This window comes from Fukomys damarensis, unplaced genomic scaffold (genome assembly GCF_012274545.1).
Source record: "Fukomys damarensis isolate Sample0158 unplaced genomic scaffold, DMR_v1.0_HiC HiC_scaffold_30, whole genome shotgun sequence".
Lineage (NCBI taxonomy): Eukaryota > Metazoa > Chordata > Mammalia > Rodentia > Bathyergidae > Fukomys > Fukomys damarensis.
Window position 1 is genome coordinate 48,490,595 of NW_022900942.1, and position 20,951 is coordinate 48,511,545.

Below are 20,951 nucleotides of genomic sequence, written 5' to 3' on the forward strand. Positions count from 1 at the left end.
AGGATAAACATGGAACGCTGAAGTGGTGGAGTCCCGAAGTTTAGAAAACTGGTTTTATCAGTTTTCCCCAAACTTATTTTAACATAAGACCCTTTCATCCAGGTACCAATTAATATAATGTTGGACAAGTATTATTATTATTATTATTATTATTATTATTATTATTATTATTATTATTACTTTTTGTATTTATCTCATGCCCTGAGCATAAATGACCAGTTGTGACGTGAGGTCAGCAGGCAAGGCCCTCAGTGCTTGCTTTCTCTGCTGTGGTTTATTTTGTTAAATTTTCTCGTTAGCCTACCCCTGAAAGAAATGCCTCCTGATCACTACAAAGCTCACTCCCCGCTCTTTAAGGCCACTGGTTCCAGCACAGAAGCCAAGCACAGAAGCAGATAGTTGTCATTGTCTAGGTCCTTCAGGCTATACAGAGACTAATCTGACCCTCCGAAGGTCTGGCTGGATGTCTGAATCCTGGCTGCACTTGGCTGACCCACGGAAGGAAGTCCCTGGAAAGGAGGAAAGCCAGGTGGTCACCTGGGGCTCTGTGGTTCCTTTTATTTATTTACTGGGCCAAAGAGACAACTCTCCCTGGAAGTGTGTCTGGGGAAATTCCAACAGAGCAAAGAGTTTTTATGTGTTTTCCTTCATTCTTCTTCTTGGCACTCAAGAGGCAAAAGACACACTCTGAAGCTGAGAGGTAGCCAGGGAGAAAAGAGACTTTTGGCTGTTAGTCACAAATGGATGCAGCTAGAAATGACGCTACAGGTAATTAATAAAATCCCCAAATTTGGATTGTGGAAGAAAGCTGAGGACTAAAGAAGTGACGTAAAGAAATGTAGGGTAACTCAGCAAATTAGTCTGATAGCTGAAACTCCCAGTTCCCATGGCAGTGCCCTTTTAACACAGCATTATAACCCAAACTCAGAAGATTTGGGGCATGAGGTAGAGTTAAAGAAAACTTTTAAATGTCAGCATCAGCATCATTTTAATCTAGTTCAAACTGAAAATTCTTACTCCTTACCTCTACCTAAGGCCTACTGAATGAGAAACTCTGGGGGCACCCTAGAAGTCTATTTTGAAAAGCAAACTAAAATTTGAGGACCACTGGTATAGAAAAAAGAGTCAGGATTTGAATCCTAGCACCATCTTACTTATGTGATTTATTTCATGAATCTTAGCTTTTTAAATCATAGCACTCAAATGGAAAAAACATCACCGTGTTATTGGCTAAAAAACTGATACTCGAGTTTGAAATGATATTAACCTACAAGTAGAGGAAAATGTCCATTTCATTAACATTTACCTAATATGAAAGTGTTTCTATGACAAAATCCAAAGATCAAAGAAGATTGCATTGATCAAGTGATTCTCATAGAATGAGGAAACACACAAATGGGCAGAGGGATGCACCAGGACTAAGGGAGGGGAACAGTGCTACAGAGCACAGGTAAGCAAAAGGAGACACAAAGAAGAGTAACTTACATCTCAGTTTGTCCATGATCTTCCCTCCACACAACGTGGCTAAAGCCATTTTGACAGCAAATACTGAAATTTTACCATGGCCTTCCCTGTTTAGTAGTAATAGAAAACAAAACATGATGTCACTTGGAGTACAGCCAGTAATGATGTTGGACATTTTCTATTCTGGAGAAATCACAGGATTCATGACGGCATGCATTATGTGAACACATCTATTTTAGAAAAGGTGGTGATTGCAATTCAACATGCATTTCTGAAAACTGGTCTATTCAAGTTCCTTTTTCTTTTCCCAGAGATATCAGAATCTTCTAGTTAATTCTTTGTGTATCTCACTTGCAAAACATGGGCTGATGGCCAGCGGAATATGCACTAGCTAACTATGAATTTAAATAACAGAACATATTTTAACTTTGGGTTTCATAAAATAATTTTGTGTAGGATGAGTCCAGTCTCTCTCACTTATTTAAACATGCTTCAGAACTGCCTTTCTTGTCATAGAATTCCCGAATTTGAGGTCAGGGTAACCAGGGGACTTTTTCATCACACATTTATTTCAACTATCATTTCCTACCCACAAATCAGCTGTGATTTAAGATATGTTTACTTTTCAAAGAGAGCTGATATTTTAAAGAGGGAAATAGAGCTCTGTTTGAAAAGTTTTACTTTTACGTAAAGTGACACAAATACTGCCAGGTGTTCATTGATTTAGAAAGTATAAAAAACTTGTCTTCCAAAAAATGTGACACAAAGGGCATATTGTAAGAAGTGTAGTGTTTCAGCTAAATTATTTTCTAGTTGGAATGAACTGTACGGTAGCACCTTAGTTCATGAACTCATTTCTCTCCTTGATTCTGGTTGCAAACCGAACTGGGTGAGAACTGAGTCAAATTTCCCTATAAAGTAAACACTGAACCTAACTAACCATTATTTGACTTAGTTCTTATCCAGCTTGGTTTGTGACCAGAATAGTGGAAAGAATCCAGTTTGTGAACTGTGGTATCTATTGCTGTATTCTTGTATCTTTGGAATTGGAAAGAATATCATATTGCTTTTGATTTTAATTGCTACCCTTAACAATGATCAAAAAAGAGTTACTTAATAATGTGGCTGAGTAAATAAATAAGAAGCAAATAAAGTTTGTATTGCCAATGCTTTAACACATAAAATAAATTACTTATGTGACTAAGATTCATATATGTGATATATGAGAACAAGATATAATGTGTAATTTTGTCTTTGTTCCTTAATAGACTTCAGAGAGGGGTAATTTTTATTCATCTTTGTTACTTTCTTTCTTAGTATAGCACCTGTATCCCAGTATCCTGGAATATAGCTAGCCAGGATACAAAACTGGTTGGTGATTCTCCCTATTTCTAAGCCTGACCATCAGGCTTGCATAACTATTTATTAAAACTCTCTACTTGAATACCTCATGCAAAATCAAGCATGTTCCGAATAGAACTCATTATCTTTACAGAGCCTTTGCATAATACTTAGACCAACCATAATGCTAACTGCTTTTCCTCCTCCACCCCACCCCCTTCTGGTTGCTAGAATTGCCATGTTATCAAAAAATGAATACTGGAGCAGATTTCACCCTCATCTTGATTTCTTGCTCTTTCTTAACTCACCACTGTTGAAAAAACATTTGAAGGAGTCCAATAACTCTCTTTGCTGTATGTGGAATCCACTCCCTTCCCTGCATTTCCACAGTCATTGCTTCTACAGGCTCTTGCTTTTAACGCGGTAATAACCTCCAGATTGTTCCCTCTGCTTGCACACTTCTATCCTAAATTTGACCATATTATGTCAGGTTTAAAATCCTCCTCATCTTCTTTTTCCTGCAGGATGAAATTTTAATTTTTTTCTCGTGGCATACCCAGCTATCTCCTGAAGTCTCAGCTCCTCCCATTTCTGTGGCTGTGCTGCTGCCATTCTGCTCCATGCCTTCTTCCTCTACCCTTTCCCCAGGGTCTGGCCAGGACTCACTCACCCACTCTTCAGAATGCTGATCAATCCCATTATTCACCTCACTCTACAAACAGTTTCTGCCTTGGATGGGGAGACAAGCACCTCTCCCTCCTCCAGTTTTACCTATTACGGGACATTTATCACAAGAAGTGACCTTGATTTGTTTATTTTATTGTTTGCGTTGTGACTCCAAACTGTGTGAACCTTGGGGGCAGAAATGATTCTGATGAATCAGTTAAATTCCCAGTGCCTAGCACTTTCGTTTAACACAAAATTAGTGATCAATTAATCTGTTATATTAATGAATGGATATTAATCACTATAATAGGTGTTCCCAGCATTTTGAACATCTATTCATTCAGGTTTTTTTTTTTTTGAAACTATTTTTGGAACAGGTAGCTGTTATAAAAATGCAGTGGTTTTGTAAAAACTGCCTTGTTCAAAATTATCTCATGTCCATGCATTCCCAGTTGCGTGGATAACTGGAGGTATCAAACACTTTACATCAGGCAATAATTAGTTTCTTTTCTTAAGTGGGAACATATTTCCAATAATAAGAATAGAAAAGTTTGGAAAGCATGGGAGATTAGGAATAATATAGCAAGAAGGTAGTTTTCAAAATGCAAAGAAATTGAGAAGCATTATATGTGAGTCTTCAAGAGCAATACAACTTCCTTTCAATGAATCAGAAAGAACAATTTAACTTAGGGGAGAGGACTGAGCACAGATGATGTAAGAATGGAGAGTTCTCCAAGGGATGAAAAGATGATTCTCATGAGGGTGTTCTGAAACCCTAGCTTTTAATGAAGAAGATCATAGAGAGATGTCCTGTATTTTTCCTAGAAATGGAAGATTGATTATATCAAATCCTGCATTGGTTGTATCTGAGCTATTCCGCCAAATTGACACAATAAATCTAGATAAATTACCGCTTGGAGGGCAGCTGAATGAGTTTTGCAGGAACTCAAGGATGAAATTAGGGCATTGGATCTATTGTTATGCAAGCTACTGTGCCAGACTGCAAATGTGACCAGGTCAGGAAGAAGGACTGAGGGGTATGCAAGGATTTAAATCCCAGTGAGCACACCTCCGCTGGGCAAATTTTGACCTTGCTCATGCTAGGCACCAGGCAAATCCTTAATGACTGACTCTGCAAAGGAGAAAAGTGACACTGAAAATAATGTAGTTTCTTTAACTACATTTTCAGTAGATATAACAGGATGGAGAAAAGGAGGGGAAAGAATAGATGTTTTTTAAAGGCCTTTGACTAGGGTCCATGCCAAAGGCCATTGGCGACTAGAGTCCTGGGGCTGGGGACCTTATTTTGTTGTGTATAAACATTGACATAGGAGGCAAGGAGTAGAGAGAAACTGTTACACCCCAAATAGATGCATGTTTATTAAATTGCATTTACTTGGTACCAAGTTTAATTTACAATCAGTGAAATCTGTTAGGTGTTATGAGAAACGGACAGGCAAACTCACAAGGATGGATAACAGGACTCCCCCAGGGATCTTGGGCAAAGGAGCAAGAAAGCTGCATATTACTCCAAAATGAGCATGTACATACAAGGGGTAATTGAAACATACGTTGAATGTTTAAATGAAAAAAATTATTACAGTAAAATCATATCAGCAGGAATGATGGAATGTGTTTTTGTAGCAAGGGAGAACATTTAGAGGGGATTAATAGCAATGTGTCTTTTGCCGTAGTAATTTTTAAAATTTAAACATTTACCATATTTTTGGATTACCTCTCACTGATCAAATGTTTATGGCCATTTCTGTTAACAAGAAATATTATAGTATGTTCTCATCTACTTTATTCAATGGAACTGGTACCCTGTGGCTTCTGGCTTTTCTACAAAGTCAAAATGACCATGAAAGGTAAATATGTTGAATCAACTCAGGACATCAAGGCCTTTGTGACAATGCAACTGAAGACACTCATGAAAGAGGACTTCCAGAACTGCTTCAGTAAGTGGTAAGAAAGATGGGATACGTGTGTTGGAAGCAAGCAGGAGTATTTTGAGGGAGAGTGATGACAACGTGTCTTTCATTGTCATAAGTTTTTGAAAATATAATCATTCAAGTATTTTTGAATCACACCTCATTCTCCAGGAGTACAGGGCAAGTACAGCTGTACCTACAGAAGGTGGCAGCCAATCACACCTCAGGAAGCAGACCCAGGGATGTGTGCTGAAGGTGAAACACATCAATTGCCCCTAAGGCTGCAGGCCACATAGCCTGGAATTGGGGCTGCACCAGAAAGAGCATGGAGAAAGTCTATACTTTTTTGCTTTTTCAAAAGTGAGGGCACCACACCTTCAGTTTCTTAAGCAGCACTGATTGATGGCCACCTCAGAAAGCACAGAGCCAGGGATGTCTGGGAAGTGCTGCGTGCATCCCGTGCACAAGCTAGGATCACAGACTCAGGAGTCAGTAGCTGGTGACATGACCGCATAAGCTTTCTCTGCGGATTAAAATTGCGAGTGCAGCTGACTCTTTGATCACGTAAAAGATACAGTAGAAGCTTGAAAAAGAAATTGTGATTAGTATGCCATACTTATTAAAATAATAATTTCATTTAAAAAATAAAATGGTACAAATTTACTTACAGCATCTTTTTCCTTTCAATGTAAAGAAAGAACACAACACATAATGCATATTTCAGTCATTTCCCCCACTATAGTCTTTTGGTGCAATGGATTGTATTCTGGTGTTAAGCTAATTATTCTGGAGCTTTCGCCTATACAAACTTTTCTGCTCTGGCTTCACATGCCAAGATATTCACTTAAATTATTTTACTGATACTTAATTAACAAGGTATTTCAGAGAACCCAGCTAATCTAAACAAATTATCAAAGACACTAGCTGAAATTGTTTCATAAATTAATGTTTCTTTAAATTTTTTATTTCTCTTTACACTTTGTCGTTGCACTCTGGAAACTTACCGGTTTTCCTAGGGCACAACTGATTGAAAATGGAAAGAGGAAAACACTCTTTGGCTAAAATATTTATGGCTACTTGTAGAATGTCTGTCTTAGAAAAACATGGATTACTTTAAAGTTTGAATTGCCCTAGCAAACACGAGTAACTGTTTTACTCTGGGCTAGGTTTTCCAGGCCCTTATATAGAGACAGACTGCTTTTTAAAAAACTACTATAGTTAAAAAACAGGAGAAAAGTTGCCTGGAAGGAAAAATCTGCTTTTGACAGGAAAGAAAAAGGGCAAATAGCTCAGTACAGAATGTGCATTTTTCCCTATCACCAAGAGTTTCCTATCAGAAGTGACAGGGTCCCATGATAAATTTCAAGTCCTTAGAGTGAAATCTGAATTCTGACTAATGCTTCCTTGAACAGGGAGAAGCTATTTGTCTTGTTAAGAGTACTGAACTCAGAAACTTCTTTTAAGAACATATTTTATAAAAAGACTTGATAAACGTTTTTGATAAGCACAAGGATGGCTTTTTGTCATGCACTTGGGTGTCTTAATTACCTGAGAATTGCTTCCTCCCCTGTGAGTCCACAACTGCCTCTCTCACCACACACTTCTTTATCTGAAAATCATTTTGCTCATAAGAATTGCTCATTCGTTGCTCACTAAATATTTACTAGTGTTGTTCCAGAGGCTGGAGATACACAGGCAAGTGAGAAGCAGCTCCTAGCCTCTATTTACTGACTATTGGAGACAAAAGGTTGGAAGGAGTTAATTTTGTTTTGTTTTTTGGTACCTTGGATCAAACTTGGGCTCTTGCGCTTGCCAGGGAGGCAGCGGAACCACTGAGCTAAATCCCTGGCCCAGAAAGAGTAAATTTTAATATAGCACTTTTTTTCTCAAATTAGGGGCATCTCAGCTTATTCATCTTGTCATATCATTTATCCCCAGCCTAGCACATGTTAATTAAATGAATTAAACAAAAGAAACTTTTTGATTTACTATGTAAATTTACCTAGAGAGCTATAAAGTGTTCGAGTAAAATTATAATTATTAACTTTATAGCCCTTAATATTATTTTTAATTTATTTTAATGTTTGCAGTACTTAATATTTACTTTCTTTCTGAGAAGTCACAGTTATATAGTGCCTTGAATTTAGGGGACAGTGAAATTCATGTATGAACAAAGAAAAACCTGAATTTGACCATGGCGTCTCTTTGGGCTTCCTACAATGTTAACAAAACCTCTGGGCAAAGAACTCTTTGTAGCCCTTGGTAGAATGAATTTACCAGGGGGGGTCTCCAGAATGGGAGGGGCTAATACTCTAGGGTCATTTCCCTTACCTTCTTGGAATCCCATCTCTCACTCATACAAAGCATAAGTCTGATAAAAGATTCTGATAAAAGATAAATGTCATTAAGGATACTCCATTTATTTATAATTGTGAAAATTCTTTGGAAAAATGATTCCATTTTATGTAGAAATCTTGAACACAGGATTTTCCACCAGAACAAAATTTTAGTTACTAGAGGGTAACATTCTGTGGACACCTTGAATTTAGGATTTGCTAAGAAATAAAAAAAAAATCACCATAAAAGGAAGATGTTAGGAAACAGGGAGACAGGAAGGAGATCTGAGGAAGGGAGGAGAGAAGTGGTTAGGGGTGGGGGACGGGGAGTAAAATGATCCAGATGCGATGTACCAATTTCCCAAGATAGATGTAATTATGAAGTACTGCAAACATATGTACAAACAAACAAATAAATAAATAAATACTATTTTTTTTTTCCTGGTACTGGGAATCGAACTCAGGTCCTTGCGCTTGCAAGGCAGGCAGCTGAATCACTAAGCTAAATCCCTGGCCCCATAAATGCTATTTTTAAAAAGAAAAAAATCACCAAGCCAAGTAAATAGTTTCAAATATGTATATGTAGCCATATAAATAATAGAAGAAAAGAGAACATTGTATGAAACTCTCCTCTCTTTCCTTTGCTGTCATACAGTCAGCCTCAAATGTGAACAATACGTTTTGCTGGTGCACAGACAAATGGCTGTGGACTTTGTAGTTCTTCTTGCACTAAACATCGGAATCATTTTTAAAATTCAAAAGGCAGAAAGACTTTGGCAGAGCTCCAGGACCATCTCATATCTTTGCATATGAATTAGTACTATGTTTGCTTTCAGTGTCAGAGGCTCAGCAGTGGGAATGGCTCTTCAGCCGGCTCTGCAAGGTGCGACATGTCACACAGAGAGGAAAACACCAGAATTCTGCCTTCTCTGTGCAAGACAATGGATTTGTCATTCTGGATTCTGGGTAGTTGTCATAAGACTGACACTAATGCTACAACATAAAACTTGTTAAGTCTAAACATTTCTTTCACACAGAATGTCAAATACGTCTAAATATCACAAACTGGAAAGGTTATGAAGGTGAGCCTAATACTAATATTCTATAATGGTCAGGGTGTCTGGATGCAAAAAATGCATAAATTCTCATATTTTAAAAAAATGAAGCAGAAAGTTTGAGTAGAGCTGAATTTGAACCAATTCTTTTTTGCTGCGTTCCTTACCTAGTATGTAGTTGTACAGTCTGTAAATTACTTAACCTTTCTGTTTTGGCTTCACCACCTTCTCAACCTAAATCATTACAATCCTGTAATGCTAAATTAGTAAGACTGTTGGCACATAGTCAGTGTTGGGTACTTCTTAGCCATTATTGCAACTATCATTATTATCATCAAAGAACTGACATTAAAATGCATGTTGATCCCTGCAAAGAGGAAAAGTGCTCTTTTCTCTTAATATTTATCACTGTTCTGTGATTTTTCTTTTCAGTGACTGAATGTGTATGGAAATATTTTGCTAAAAACAAAGCCATTGTGTCCTATCTATCTATCTATCTATCTATCTATCTATCTATCTATTTTATGAGAAATTGTCCTAAGAAGAAACGTACTACTGAACTGAAGTAAGAAGGAGACAAAACTGAAGATGTTGCTTGTTTCTTGGGAACCAGGAAGAAAGTAAGAGAGGTACACTGAAGTTTGCAGAAATGATGTCACACACATTAGTAATCATGAATGTGGGTCACAGAGGGTGTGTATAGAAGTGACAAGGACCCATAGTTTGGTAATACATTGGAGATCAAGAAGAACTTATTCTCTGAACAAGAGCTAAATTAGTCTTACCAGAGCTAGAAAACCTTTAATTTTCACTCATCAATTCATGCTGGTGCTGCATTTAGTCTCAGGGGCTGGACATTCAAGGAAGATTAAGCCAGAGTCCACCCTAAAATAATCTATGGGAAGTCACACACACAGTCAGAGATTCAGAATAGCAGAATCTTGGACAAGGAACAGTGGGATTTGGGGAAGAGCAATCATCTTGACTGAGAGAAGCAATGGGCTCAGCAGCGCATCGTCAGTTTGTGACTTGTCTTGGTTACTTTGTATTGCTGGGACGCGATGCCTGACACCCAACTCTAAGGAGGAAAGGCTGACTTTGCCTCACTGTTTGTAGAGGTGTCAGCCCACAGCCCTGAATGGCTCCAAGGCAGGGTGGCATGGCAGAGGAGAATGAGCTCATGGCCTGATGCTGGGAGGCAGAGAGCAGCCAAGAGAGGGCAGAAGGAGACAGACCCTTCCAGGCCATAGCCCTAGGGACCCACCCCTTCCAAATAGCCTTCACTTCCCAACATCATATTTAGCTAATCCATTAATGAGTATCATGCTCCATGATCCAAGCACCTCCCCAAATCTCACCTGTGCATTTATGAGGCTTTGGAGGGACATCTAGCTATACACTGTGACACGACTTTACCTCTTAACATGGCAGCACATTATAGGCTTTTCAGAATTATTTTCATCCTGAAACTGTCTGCCATTTTGCTTTCGTTTGAGTGACTCCCATTTCCTAAGAAATAATAACAACAGAAAAGACCCTTGGAACACTTCCAAGAGGTTTTTCCTTCTATCCTCTATGAGGACATGAACAAGAGCTGAGAAAAATCTGCTTCTTGCATGTTAATGGATTTTGGAGCTGAAAAGTGAAGGGGGCAGACAATTCCTGGAGTGCAGGAAGGGGGAAGAGTCAGGAGAAGGCTGGCCTGAGCTCTGGCTGTTTTCTAGTGTATCTTCTTTCCTCTCAGCCCTATTCTCTTCTTCTGATGCCCTTCTGACCATCATTCCCAGAAAAATCCATCATTTCTCTAGAAGCCCTGATTGTGGCTTCAGAAAGTATCTGCTTAGAAGTTGGCTATAAATGCTTGAGTGACCTATTCCAGGGAAACAGCCATCTTTGGAAGGAAAGTGAGGAAGAACAGACATCTAGCTAAGGGGTTGTCTCTTCAGAGACAGAATGGCAGGTCTGGACATAGGCCACTGAGGTCAGATCCTACCTCCTAACACTGAGCAAGTCACCCTACGTATATATCTATGTATGGTATCTTCTAAGAGCCTGACTTTTCAGACTATAGAAGCTTTGTAGCCAGGAAACTGAGTACTGACTGGAGGAAGCATCTTCATATGAGAACTGAGATCTGTATTTTTGGGAGAGTGAGGGAAGTGCTATTCTTAGGGAATTATGGTTCAGTCTGGTTTCCAGGGATGCATCTACCTGAAGTGGGCCTTGATAATTACCATAATTACTTCAGAGTACATAGAGCTGGGTCTGGTGAATTTTAAGACCTTGCCAGAAAAATGAGCACGTTTCCTTGAATTCAAGTTATTCTTCATGAGTTTAAATTAATATACTGTCTTTCCTTTCCTCCTTTTGTTTTCTTTCTTCTTTTTTAAACATTACCTCTTTACAGTTCAGGTTCTTAAGCCATTTTTATTTTTTACTTTGGATTTTTCCTGTTTTTAAAATATGTCCAATTAAAATGCAGGAAATGGGAGACAATCTCCTAAATGTTTCAGTGATTCTATAATAGCAACAGAACATTTTTGTTTTACTAGTATCAGGCTCATTCATCTCTGCCAAAATATAGAAAGTTGTCTTAAACACTTGAGCTTCACGGTGGGCGGTAGGAAGTGATATCAGATTCCATACCGGAGCTCATTTAAGTAAACAGAAGTTTACTATTATGAGAAGTAGACTTGAACATTCTCAAGTATCTCCTCTCATTTCACTTCTAAGTTGCACTTCCAGATAGTTGTACTACCCATAGCTTCCATTTGACAGGAAAATTCCAGGAGCTAGCAGAAGGGAAATATGGGTGCCAGTAGATCTACAAATACACATTTGTTATGGCATGGTAGAGAAAGCAAAGATATCTGTAGTCTAGAGTCTTCACATAGCAACTGAGATTACCAAAATATGCATCTAAAGACTTCCTATCTGTAGGAAGAGTAGATAATGTGAACATTTGCATGAGTTTCTCCTTACCTTGGGACAGTCCTTAAACTTAGCCTTCGTCAATCTTGACATGTTTCAGCTATATAGTTAGTAGCTATTTAAGGAACATTTATGGTTTTATTTTTTGATGTGATCTAACCAATATTTCTAAACAAAAGCAAAACATCTCACAATGTTAGTTTGAATTCCATCTATTTCACAAAACATGCCCTTCTTAATTGTTGATTTGTCCCTGTTTCTGCATTTATGTTGATTCTCTATGAGTCTTCCAGCCATATCCCAGAACTTAGTGGGAAGTTGTGCTTTTCTTTTTATATTTTCTTTTGTTACACTTTGTTGTAATTTGTAAATGTTCCCTAAGGTGATAGGCTTGGTCTCCAACCTGTACTGCTACTGGGAGTGGTGGAAGGAGGTGGCCTCTAGTGGAAGAAAGTTAGGTTATTGAGTGTATTTGTGAAGGGGATGCCCCCCCCCAGCTTTCCATCCACCCTGAGGGTGAACAGATCTTCTCTGCTATGTGTCTACCATGACATATTAGTTCACTACAGTACCAAAGACATGTAGCAAGATACCATGGATTGAGACCTCTGAAATCATGAGTGAAAGTGTCATCTTTATAAATTATCTCAGGTATTTTCTCACAGAAACAGTTGACTGACACACACTTAAAACAAAAAAGCAAATAAATCCCATACAACCTTTAGTGATAACTTTGAAAGCTGCCATACTCTTGTCAAGGGTCCAGAACAGAAATTCCACAGCTGGTTCCATTTGGCTGCCTGTCACGTGGGACCATAGCCCTCTTTACCTGATCTACCATCTGTTACCGTAGTGGTTAGGCAAGAGAAGAGCATAGTATTCTGAAGTCTGCACAGACAAAGCCAAAAATCTCTCAAGCTGGACTGTTCACTTTAAACTTGTTTACTGCAACATGAAAATTTCTCACAGTATAAACACCATGGAGACAATAATGTGTGCTGTTATAGCCAAGCAGGGAAAATTCTGTTACTACTCTAGGTTGCAAAGTGACAGGTGGTGATATTGGTGAGCAGCACAATGGCGTTGGCCTGGCTGGAGCATCTCCATTAGGAGGTAAATGCTCTTAAACATTGGAAGAGGAGACCAAGCAAAATCCTCAGAGAGCCTTAAGAGGTGATCATTGAAAGGTCAGATTAGCAATTTTCCTTTTTAATGTTCAAAACAAGTGATGAAAGTGGAGGGGAGATGCGACATCCATACTAGGCACGGTGGGCAAAAGCCTTTTGAAATCTTACACTGACAGTGGGATTCAGGGGAATTTTCACATTTCATGATGCTGACATATTCCTTGGAGAAGAAGCTTAGCTGAGACACCCAACTCCCCACTCTGCCCATACCATGATGCAAGCACCTGGATAAGTGACAATCTCTTTGTGCTTCTCTTCCTTTTTCTGCAAAATGAGAGATTTGGATGAACTGTCTTTAAGATGCCAGCCAACTCTGAAATTCTCTGATTCCAGGAGGGAAATTATGATAATAAGGCTGAGTTTAACTGCGATCTGTGGACAGCATCACACTGTTTTACAGTGCACATAATTGACCAGTCCATTTAACACAAGTCATAGTTCCTTAGACTAAGCCAGTCAAGAAACCCTTTTCAATTTCTTCCCTGTCTGCTCTAGGATTTTGTTATGACACCCGAGAAACACCGTCTTAGATAATTTGCCAAAAAGAGAGTTTAAAATCCCCTCCCCCCTTCCCATTTCATTAAGTCTCTCCACGGTGGGCTATCACGACATGCACTCGAGTGACCAGTGCTGCTAAGAAGTGTGGGATGAGTTAAGTAAAAGTCAGCTCATAGAACACCACTGTCCTTGCATTCCTACAGCACTGATTTACTATGTAGTCTTTCCCACAGCCTTTAAAATTAATACCAGTCACAGGGAGACCTTATTGGTGTAAGTATCTCATGAATACTAGAAAACTATCTGGAGAAATGACCAAGGACCGTGCAGAAGGTCACCGGAAGCCAAACGTGTAGTCACTGACAGTCAGAGGGCACTTACGGATCAAAGGCTGCAAGCAGAAAGTTAAGCAGGAGGCTGATGGACTGTTCCACGTGGATTTGGTGAGTGGTTGGCATCCGTTTATTGAGCTGGTAAAAAATGGTGGAGAGCACGGCCTCTAAGCGGGCCACGTTAAGCTCTATGTTTGGGTCCAAGTTGTTCAAAGCATTTTCTCGCAGTGCTTCTATGACGTTCCAAATGTCCACCAGGTGCACTACAATGAAAGCAGAGTTAGAACATCAGCTCAAAGTGAACGGAAAGGCAGATCTATTTCTTCACCTGCCCTTCCACCCTGGTTTATCTAGGATCCTCCCATGTGCTTGGCTGTTGCAGGAATTGACCTAAGTAAATGTGTATATAAGACAGTACATGATCTCGAGGACTTGGTGCACAATATACGATACCAAGCAAATGGTTGACTCAATTCTGCTCTTATTTGTCATGTTACATGTAAGAAAACGGAGCAGGGACATTAACTGACAATACAGAGGCCAGTGAAGGGCAAAATGGATATTTAAGTACAAGTTTATCTAGTTTAAAATATTTATCTGCCTTGCACACTGGTCCCTCCAAAAGAAAACAGGACCCAGAATTTAAATTTTAGTGTCTGAAAGGTCATCAAAATTGAGTAAAATATTTTCATTTATTTTTTTGAAACTATTTTCATTTATTTATATATTCCTTGGCAGTGTGCAGTTTGAAGCAAGCAAAAAGGAAAGTTGAAGAAGACAAGGGGAAAAGAACAAGCAATTAACATCCTGCAGTAGCAGAAGTAAGTAGTAGATCACTTACTGCCCTAACAACAAGCAATTTCTTGGCTACATAATTGTGCTGATGAGTCTTGATTGTCAACTTGATGAGAGGAAGAGTCGCCTGAAGAGGTGATTAGATTGTGAAGGAACTAAACTTATCAGTGAATTAACCACTGATGAGTTCATAGCGAAATGAGGTATCAGGGGGCCGGACCTGGTTTGGGGAGGTGGGGCATGGGCTCACGACTCAGAAACTACACTGTATCTGGTTCCTGGTCTCTTTCTCTTTCCAGTCAGGTCTGCTCATGGCTGCCACGAGTTGATTGGCTTTCTTTTGCCACCCCTTCTGCCATGCTACGATGGGTCTGTTTTGTAGCCAGCCAGCCATGAACCGAAATTTCTCAAACTGTGAGCTAAAATGAACTCTCTTCTCTTGGGCTGTGGGTGTCTGCCAGTTTTGTCTCAGGAATGGGAAAGATGGCCAATACAATCACTGATGAGCTTATGTAATGCATTAAGTCATGGTTACTTTCTCTGGAATAGCCAAAAAGTCTAGTTTTGTTTTTTCTCTTTTGCCCTGAAGTATTACTAGGGCACTGCAGAAACCGTCACCATCACCAAGATAATGCACTTGTCCATTGGCCTATAGCTTTCCCCATGCCCCCTGCCATCCATTCCCATCGAAGCAGGCAGCCTCTCTCAGATTCACTTGCTGTCACGGTTTTCTAGAATTCTAAATACATTCTTCCTGGAATGTATATTTTTTTATCAGGATGTTTTCATTTATTGTAACTATTTTAAGAATAATGTATGTTGTTGCATGCATCAATAGTTTGGTCCTTTTGATTGCCATGTATTATGTCCTCATATGGATATATCCCCATTTGATTGTCAGCCCACTTGTTGATGGACGTTGAGTTGATCTAAGTTTTGAGTTTTGTGAATAAAATTGCTATGAACAATCATACATAAACCTTCGGAGGGATATATGCTTCTATTTATCTTCTTAAAAATTTAGAAATGAAGATCTAGTTACATAGTTTAACATGTGAAGAACCTTCAGATGGGTTTTCCAAAGTAACTGTGTCATTTCATGGCCCCATGAACAGGATATAAGAGTTCCAGTTTCTCCCATATTTTCACCAAATTTAAGGTTCACTTTTCAGTACACTCACAATTGCAAATATTTTGTCTTTTCTCAATGAAGTATATATGTATGTTTCACTTCCTGAGAAATGCAATACTACATATGATTTTTCACTAACTGTTTTTGTTTCCTACATCTTTTTGCTCTTAACTTGGATGTTTGCTATTGACTTTTTTTTTTTTTTTTTTTTTTTTTTTTTTTACCCAGGGGTGTCTTACTACTAAACTTTATCTCCAGACCTTTTGTTTTTGATTTTGAGACAGTCTCAAACTCGCAATCTTCCTTCCTCAGCTTCTCAAGTAGCTGGGATTACAGGTGCGCATCACTGCTTCTGAATTGCTATTGTTTTTAATGATTATTTATTGTTTTATGTTATGAAGGGAAGGGAACTGTTCTCAACCTCAAGCTCTGGACTTGGAGCTCCAAATCTTGACTCCTTCACTGCAAGTGCATCATCTCCCTGTCTTTGAGATTCAGAGTCTCACGATCCTCATGTATAAAATGGAGATGATGTTTCTTACATGGAAAAATAATGAGGTAAAAAGTGGGTCGCAGACAATATATTACATATGAACAAACGAATAATGTGAGTCATATCAAAAGAGAAGCTTGTTGGTGTATCTCTTGTTCGGGTCGGATAAATAAAAATCACTTATCAACTGAAATATTGCAAATACTTATCAGATTTGAAAAATTCAGGTTTAAGTGAATTCAAATTTAATCTTTTCTATATATCAAACATATTACACAAAATTACTTGCATTTATTATCATTATTTATCTAATTTTTAAATTTAGCAAGCAAGTTACTTTTAGAGAAATGTTATTTATACGCAGAGCTTTTTAATTTTAATTCTTGAGAGGAATATCTGGGGTTGCTATAGTTGTTCCTTACATATTTAATCTACAAACTATCTGGATCTAGTCTTGGGGATCTGTCTCAGTTCAGGATGTGAAGAGAACAGTGATGGTGAGGTCTGGCCTGCTGTACTGATTGTTCTCTTGGCCCACGTGGCCTCCAAAAGGAGGCTACTGGCCCATTCTTAGCTGGCCCCTGGCCATAGATCTTGGGAAGCACGCACGTGGCAAAGGAAATGTGGACTGTGAACTTGACCACAGAAGGAAGGCAGTAGGAGCCAGGTAGGAGACCTGGCTGGTGGCAGAGAGAATCTGAAGCCAGCCTGACTGCCTTCCTTCCTTCCTTCCTCCCTCCCTCCCTTTCTTCCTTCCTTCCTTCATTCCTTGTGAGCCTTTTATAGGCACAGGGAGTCTTATGGAGTCCTACCCGCCCAGGGGAGTGGGCAACATTTCACCTGATGGTCCCCATGGGGCACTCAGCCTCAGCCTACAGAGCCTACACTCATCTATTCTCTGCCAAATTTCCTGGTTTGGGGTTCCCTTCCCTGGTGAATGGTCCCATCTCTCCCTCCTGACCCTCATCTGGAAGCTGGATTTCTTTCATTCTTGAGTCCTGCCAATGATCTAGTCATATGGACTCTATCTCCTTAATGTGACTTTAGTCCTTTATGACTACCATCCATCTCCTTCACCCTCAAACTCTCTTGTTCTCTTATTAGTTGACTGAGCCTGACTTCACTCTTTCTTCTCTCCAATTCTTTCCATATAATTGAGCCAGAGTGATATTTCTGAAATGTAAATCTGACGTATCACTTGTATCCTGCTTAAAATCCTTTAATAACTTCCCATTAATTTGAAATCCAAGGGTGGCTTTCAAAAGTCCTTTTCCCCTGCAGTCTTGGGGATTAAATGCAGGGCCTTCACATCCCTACATCCCTAGCCCATTTTATTTTTTGAGACAGGGTTTTGCTCAATTAATAAATTGTCCAGGGGGCTTGAATTTACAATCTTCCTGTCTTAGTTTTCCAGAATCCTGGGATTACAGGCATGTACCACCATGCCTGGCTTGTTTCTGCTTTGAAAATATGGCTTCTTCTTATTTCTTATCTACTTCTCATTTGTCATAGCTTACTGTCAACACCACTTCCACAGGGACCCTGTATTACCAGGTTTTGATTCTCTCCCATGTGCCACTTAGGAACCCCTGTTCTTCCTCAAACAGCATTTAGTGGACTTTTTCTCTGTGGTTGGGCCGGAGGTCTGTTCCTGCACTGTAAGTGTACAGGAAGAGACTGTGTGTGTTGTGAGAGCTGCTCGTACCTCCTGCACTCCTCAAATACCTCAAAGACCTGAAATCAATATCTATTGGCTAAGTGAGAAAATGACAAGGAAGTGACTTAGTGAAGTAAAGTTAGGAGCAGGAAACCATAGTTGCTAAGAATCATATAAGTGCTGATCTGACTCATAGATACATCACCAGGGAAGCTAGTTTACTTCATGAGTCCTTCATCTAAGAAAAGTGGGACTGATAATACAACTACCCTTGTACGATTACAATGAGGAGTAATGAGATAACACTTGAAAAGCACTTGGAATTAGGCATGCCACATAGGAAATAATGGTGTATTATTCAGATAAAGAAAGTATCTAGAAATCACACAGAAGTTATTAAAGATAAATATGCCACATTTGTGTTCTCCTACATTCAGGTTCAAATATAAGAAAAAAAATACGGAACTGTTTTTAAAGCTGGCCTGTAATTTCAGCTACTTGGGATGCTGAGGCAGGAGGATCAAAAGTTGAAGCCCACTATGGGGAAATTAGCAAGACCTTGTCTCAAAATGGAATAAAAGGAGCTAGATATGTAGTTTGGTGGTAGAGTTCTTGCGATATGAGGCCTGGGTTTAACTGCTAATACCACAAGAAAAATATACTAGTTATGGTTGTATAATTACACATGACTTAAATAAAATAAATTTAATAATTATTTGCAAGACACTGTAGTAGATCCTTGGGGCACAGGAAATGTACAACTTCCAGATGTAGTTTCTGCCTTGGGGAGCTAGAAGTCTGATGGGGACACAGATGTGATTAAAAAAAAGAAGCACAAACCATGTTCCAGTCACAAAAACAGATAGGTATTCATTTTAGTTGTCATAAAGTCTAACTTAGTAGTGTGTGAATTGGTTTTGCCATCTTGGACAATTAGAAATCTAGTGAAGGATGCCATCTTCCATAAGAGTTTCTTGAAAATTTTACTTTAAGGGTAACTACTTTGGGAGACGTAATCACAGTTCCTGAAAAGGGTCCTGGCAGTGGCTGGGTTCAGACAGGCTTCCCTACTGGCCATCCATATGACTGAGGGCAAATCACTGACATCGTTACATTTCAGTTTCCTCATCTGTAAAGTGGGGACAACAATAATTTCCATTTTAGTTTTATTGTGGGGTTAAATGAAATAATCCACACAAAGCCCCTCATAATAATCATTCAATATATAGACATATATATTGATATATATAGATATATAGATATATATATCTGAGAAGCAAGTACTATAGGCTTTTTGTCTATCTAAAGAGGAGTATGGAGAAATGTTAAGTTGAAATTCATTAGGAAGTTACTAACACATCTACTGTGAAAGTCTTGATAGTTGTGCATATGTCCTGCTTACTGTGATGTTTTCAAACCCTTTTAGAAAATACATTTAGGGAATAATATCCAGACAACAGCAAAGTTCTGTTGCTGCTGTGGTACCTGGCACCATTTTTTCTATTAGCCTCTTAATCATCATCTGGAAAGAGAACATTCTAGAGTAATATCATTAAATGTAGCTCTGATAAAGCACTGTCCCTACTATGTATCATAAAGCAGGTACTAGATATTTTACATTCTTAGAGGTATGATACAGTACTGTCCTACATCAATAATGCTAGATTCAATTTTGGTTTGAAATTTACTTTGTCTGCAAATAAGATTGCTACCCCTGTTTTTTTTCTGGGCTCCTGTCACATGGAGAATTATTTTCTATCTTTTCACTTTCAGTCTATGGGCTTCTTTTTGCACTAGGTGTGTTTCTTGTATACAACATATTGTTGGATTTTGCTTCTTATTCCATTTTGCCAGTCTATTTCTCTTGATTGGTGAGTTGAGGCCATTGACATTGCTGGTTATAACTGATATGTACTGACTTATTATTGACATGTTATTGGTCTTTTGTTGACTCTTTTTACTTTTTCACCTTCTCCTTTTAATTTCTTGCCTTGCCTATTTGATTTGCTCTGTTGGGCCTCATGGTGTTGTTGCCTTCATTGTCTTTTTCTAGGATCTTGTTTAGAATTGCTTGTAGTGCTGGTTTGGTATTCATGTAGCTTCTCAGGTGTTCTTTGTCCTGGAAGTGTCTTATTTCCCCCTCCATTTTGAAAGAGAGTTTTGCTGGATACATCAGTCTAGGTTGGAGGTTGTTCTCTTTTAGTACTTGAAATATCTCATTCCAGGCTCTCCTTGCCCCAAGGGTTTGTGTTGACAAGTCTTCTGTGATTCTGATGGGCTTTCCTTTGTATGTGATTGGCTTCTTTTCTCTTACCGCTTGTAGTATTTTGTTCTTCTGTTGGGTTTCTGGGATCTTGATTATTATATGCCTAGGTGTAGATTTTTTTTGATTGTAGCTAGTTGGGGTCCTATATGCCTCAGTTATCTGAACGTCAAATTCTTCCCCTCTGTTTGGGAAGTTTTCTGTCATTAATTCTGCAAACAGCTTTTTAAAGTCATTTGTATTTTCTCCTGCTACTTCATGGATTCCTATCAGTCTTATGTTATTCTTCTTTGCATCATCTAGGAGTTGTTGGATCGATTTCTCATGATCTCTTACTGTTTTTAAGAGACCTCTCTTTTCATGGTCACTGACTGCAATCTTATCTTCTATATCTGAGAGCCTATCTTCACATTCTTTTATTCTGTTGCGTACACTTTCAATAGAGTGTTTAATCTCCTGGATATCTGTTTGAATCTGTTTTATGGATTCCATTTCTTTCCTATGTTGGGCGTTTATTTTTTCCATTTCTTTCTTATGCTGGGCCTTCATGGCTTCTATCATGGTCCTGAGCTCATCTATTTTTTTGTCAGTTTCTGCTCTAGAGTCTCGAATCATGACTTCCATTTTGCTCACCATCTGTATGGTTATCTGGGAAATTAGTTCTGTTTTGAATTTTTCCAGAGCCTGATTGATCTGTTTTGTTACTTCCTGTGCTTTGAGTTCAGGGTGTCCTGGTGCTGTTGTCTGGATATTATTCTTTGCTTTGTTTTTTGTTTTTTTTTTCAATGGAATGTACTGAATGTCTATAATTTTGTTCAGACGACTGCAGAACCTGGAAAAGCTGTTGCTGCTATTGATGCATAACATACT

At 38.8% G+C, this 20,951-nt stretch overlaps 1 protein-coding gene across 17 annotated transcripts in view; it reads right to left on the reverse strand.

Annotated features, from left to right (window-relative positions):
• The window catches only part of Dtna (dystrobrevin alpha), a 354,245-nt gene that overhangs the window by 80,383 nt on the left and 252,911 nt on the right, over window positions 1–20,951 (reverse strand). For all 17 annotated transcript variants that reach the window (XM_033757543.1, XM_033757533.1, XM_033757537.1 and 14 more), the window contains 2 exons: window positions 13,791–14,004; window positions 1,486–1,571 (listed from right to left, as the gene is read on the reverse strand). In XM_033757543.1, the coding sequence (XP_033613434.1) occupies window positions 1,486–1,571; window positions 13,791–14,004 (300 nt within the window). The remainder of the gene's footprint in view (window positions 1–1,485; window positions 1,572–13,790; window positions 14,005–20,951) is intronic.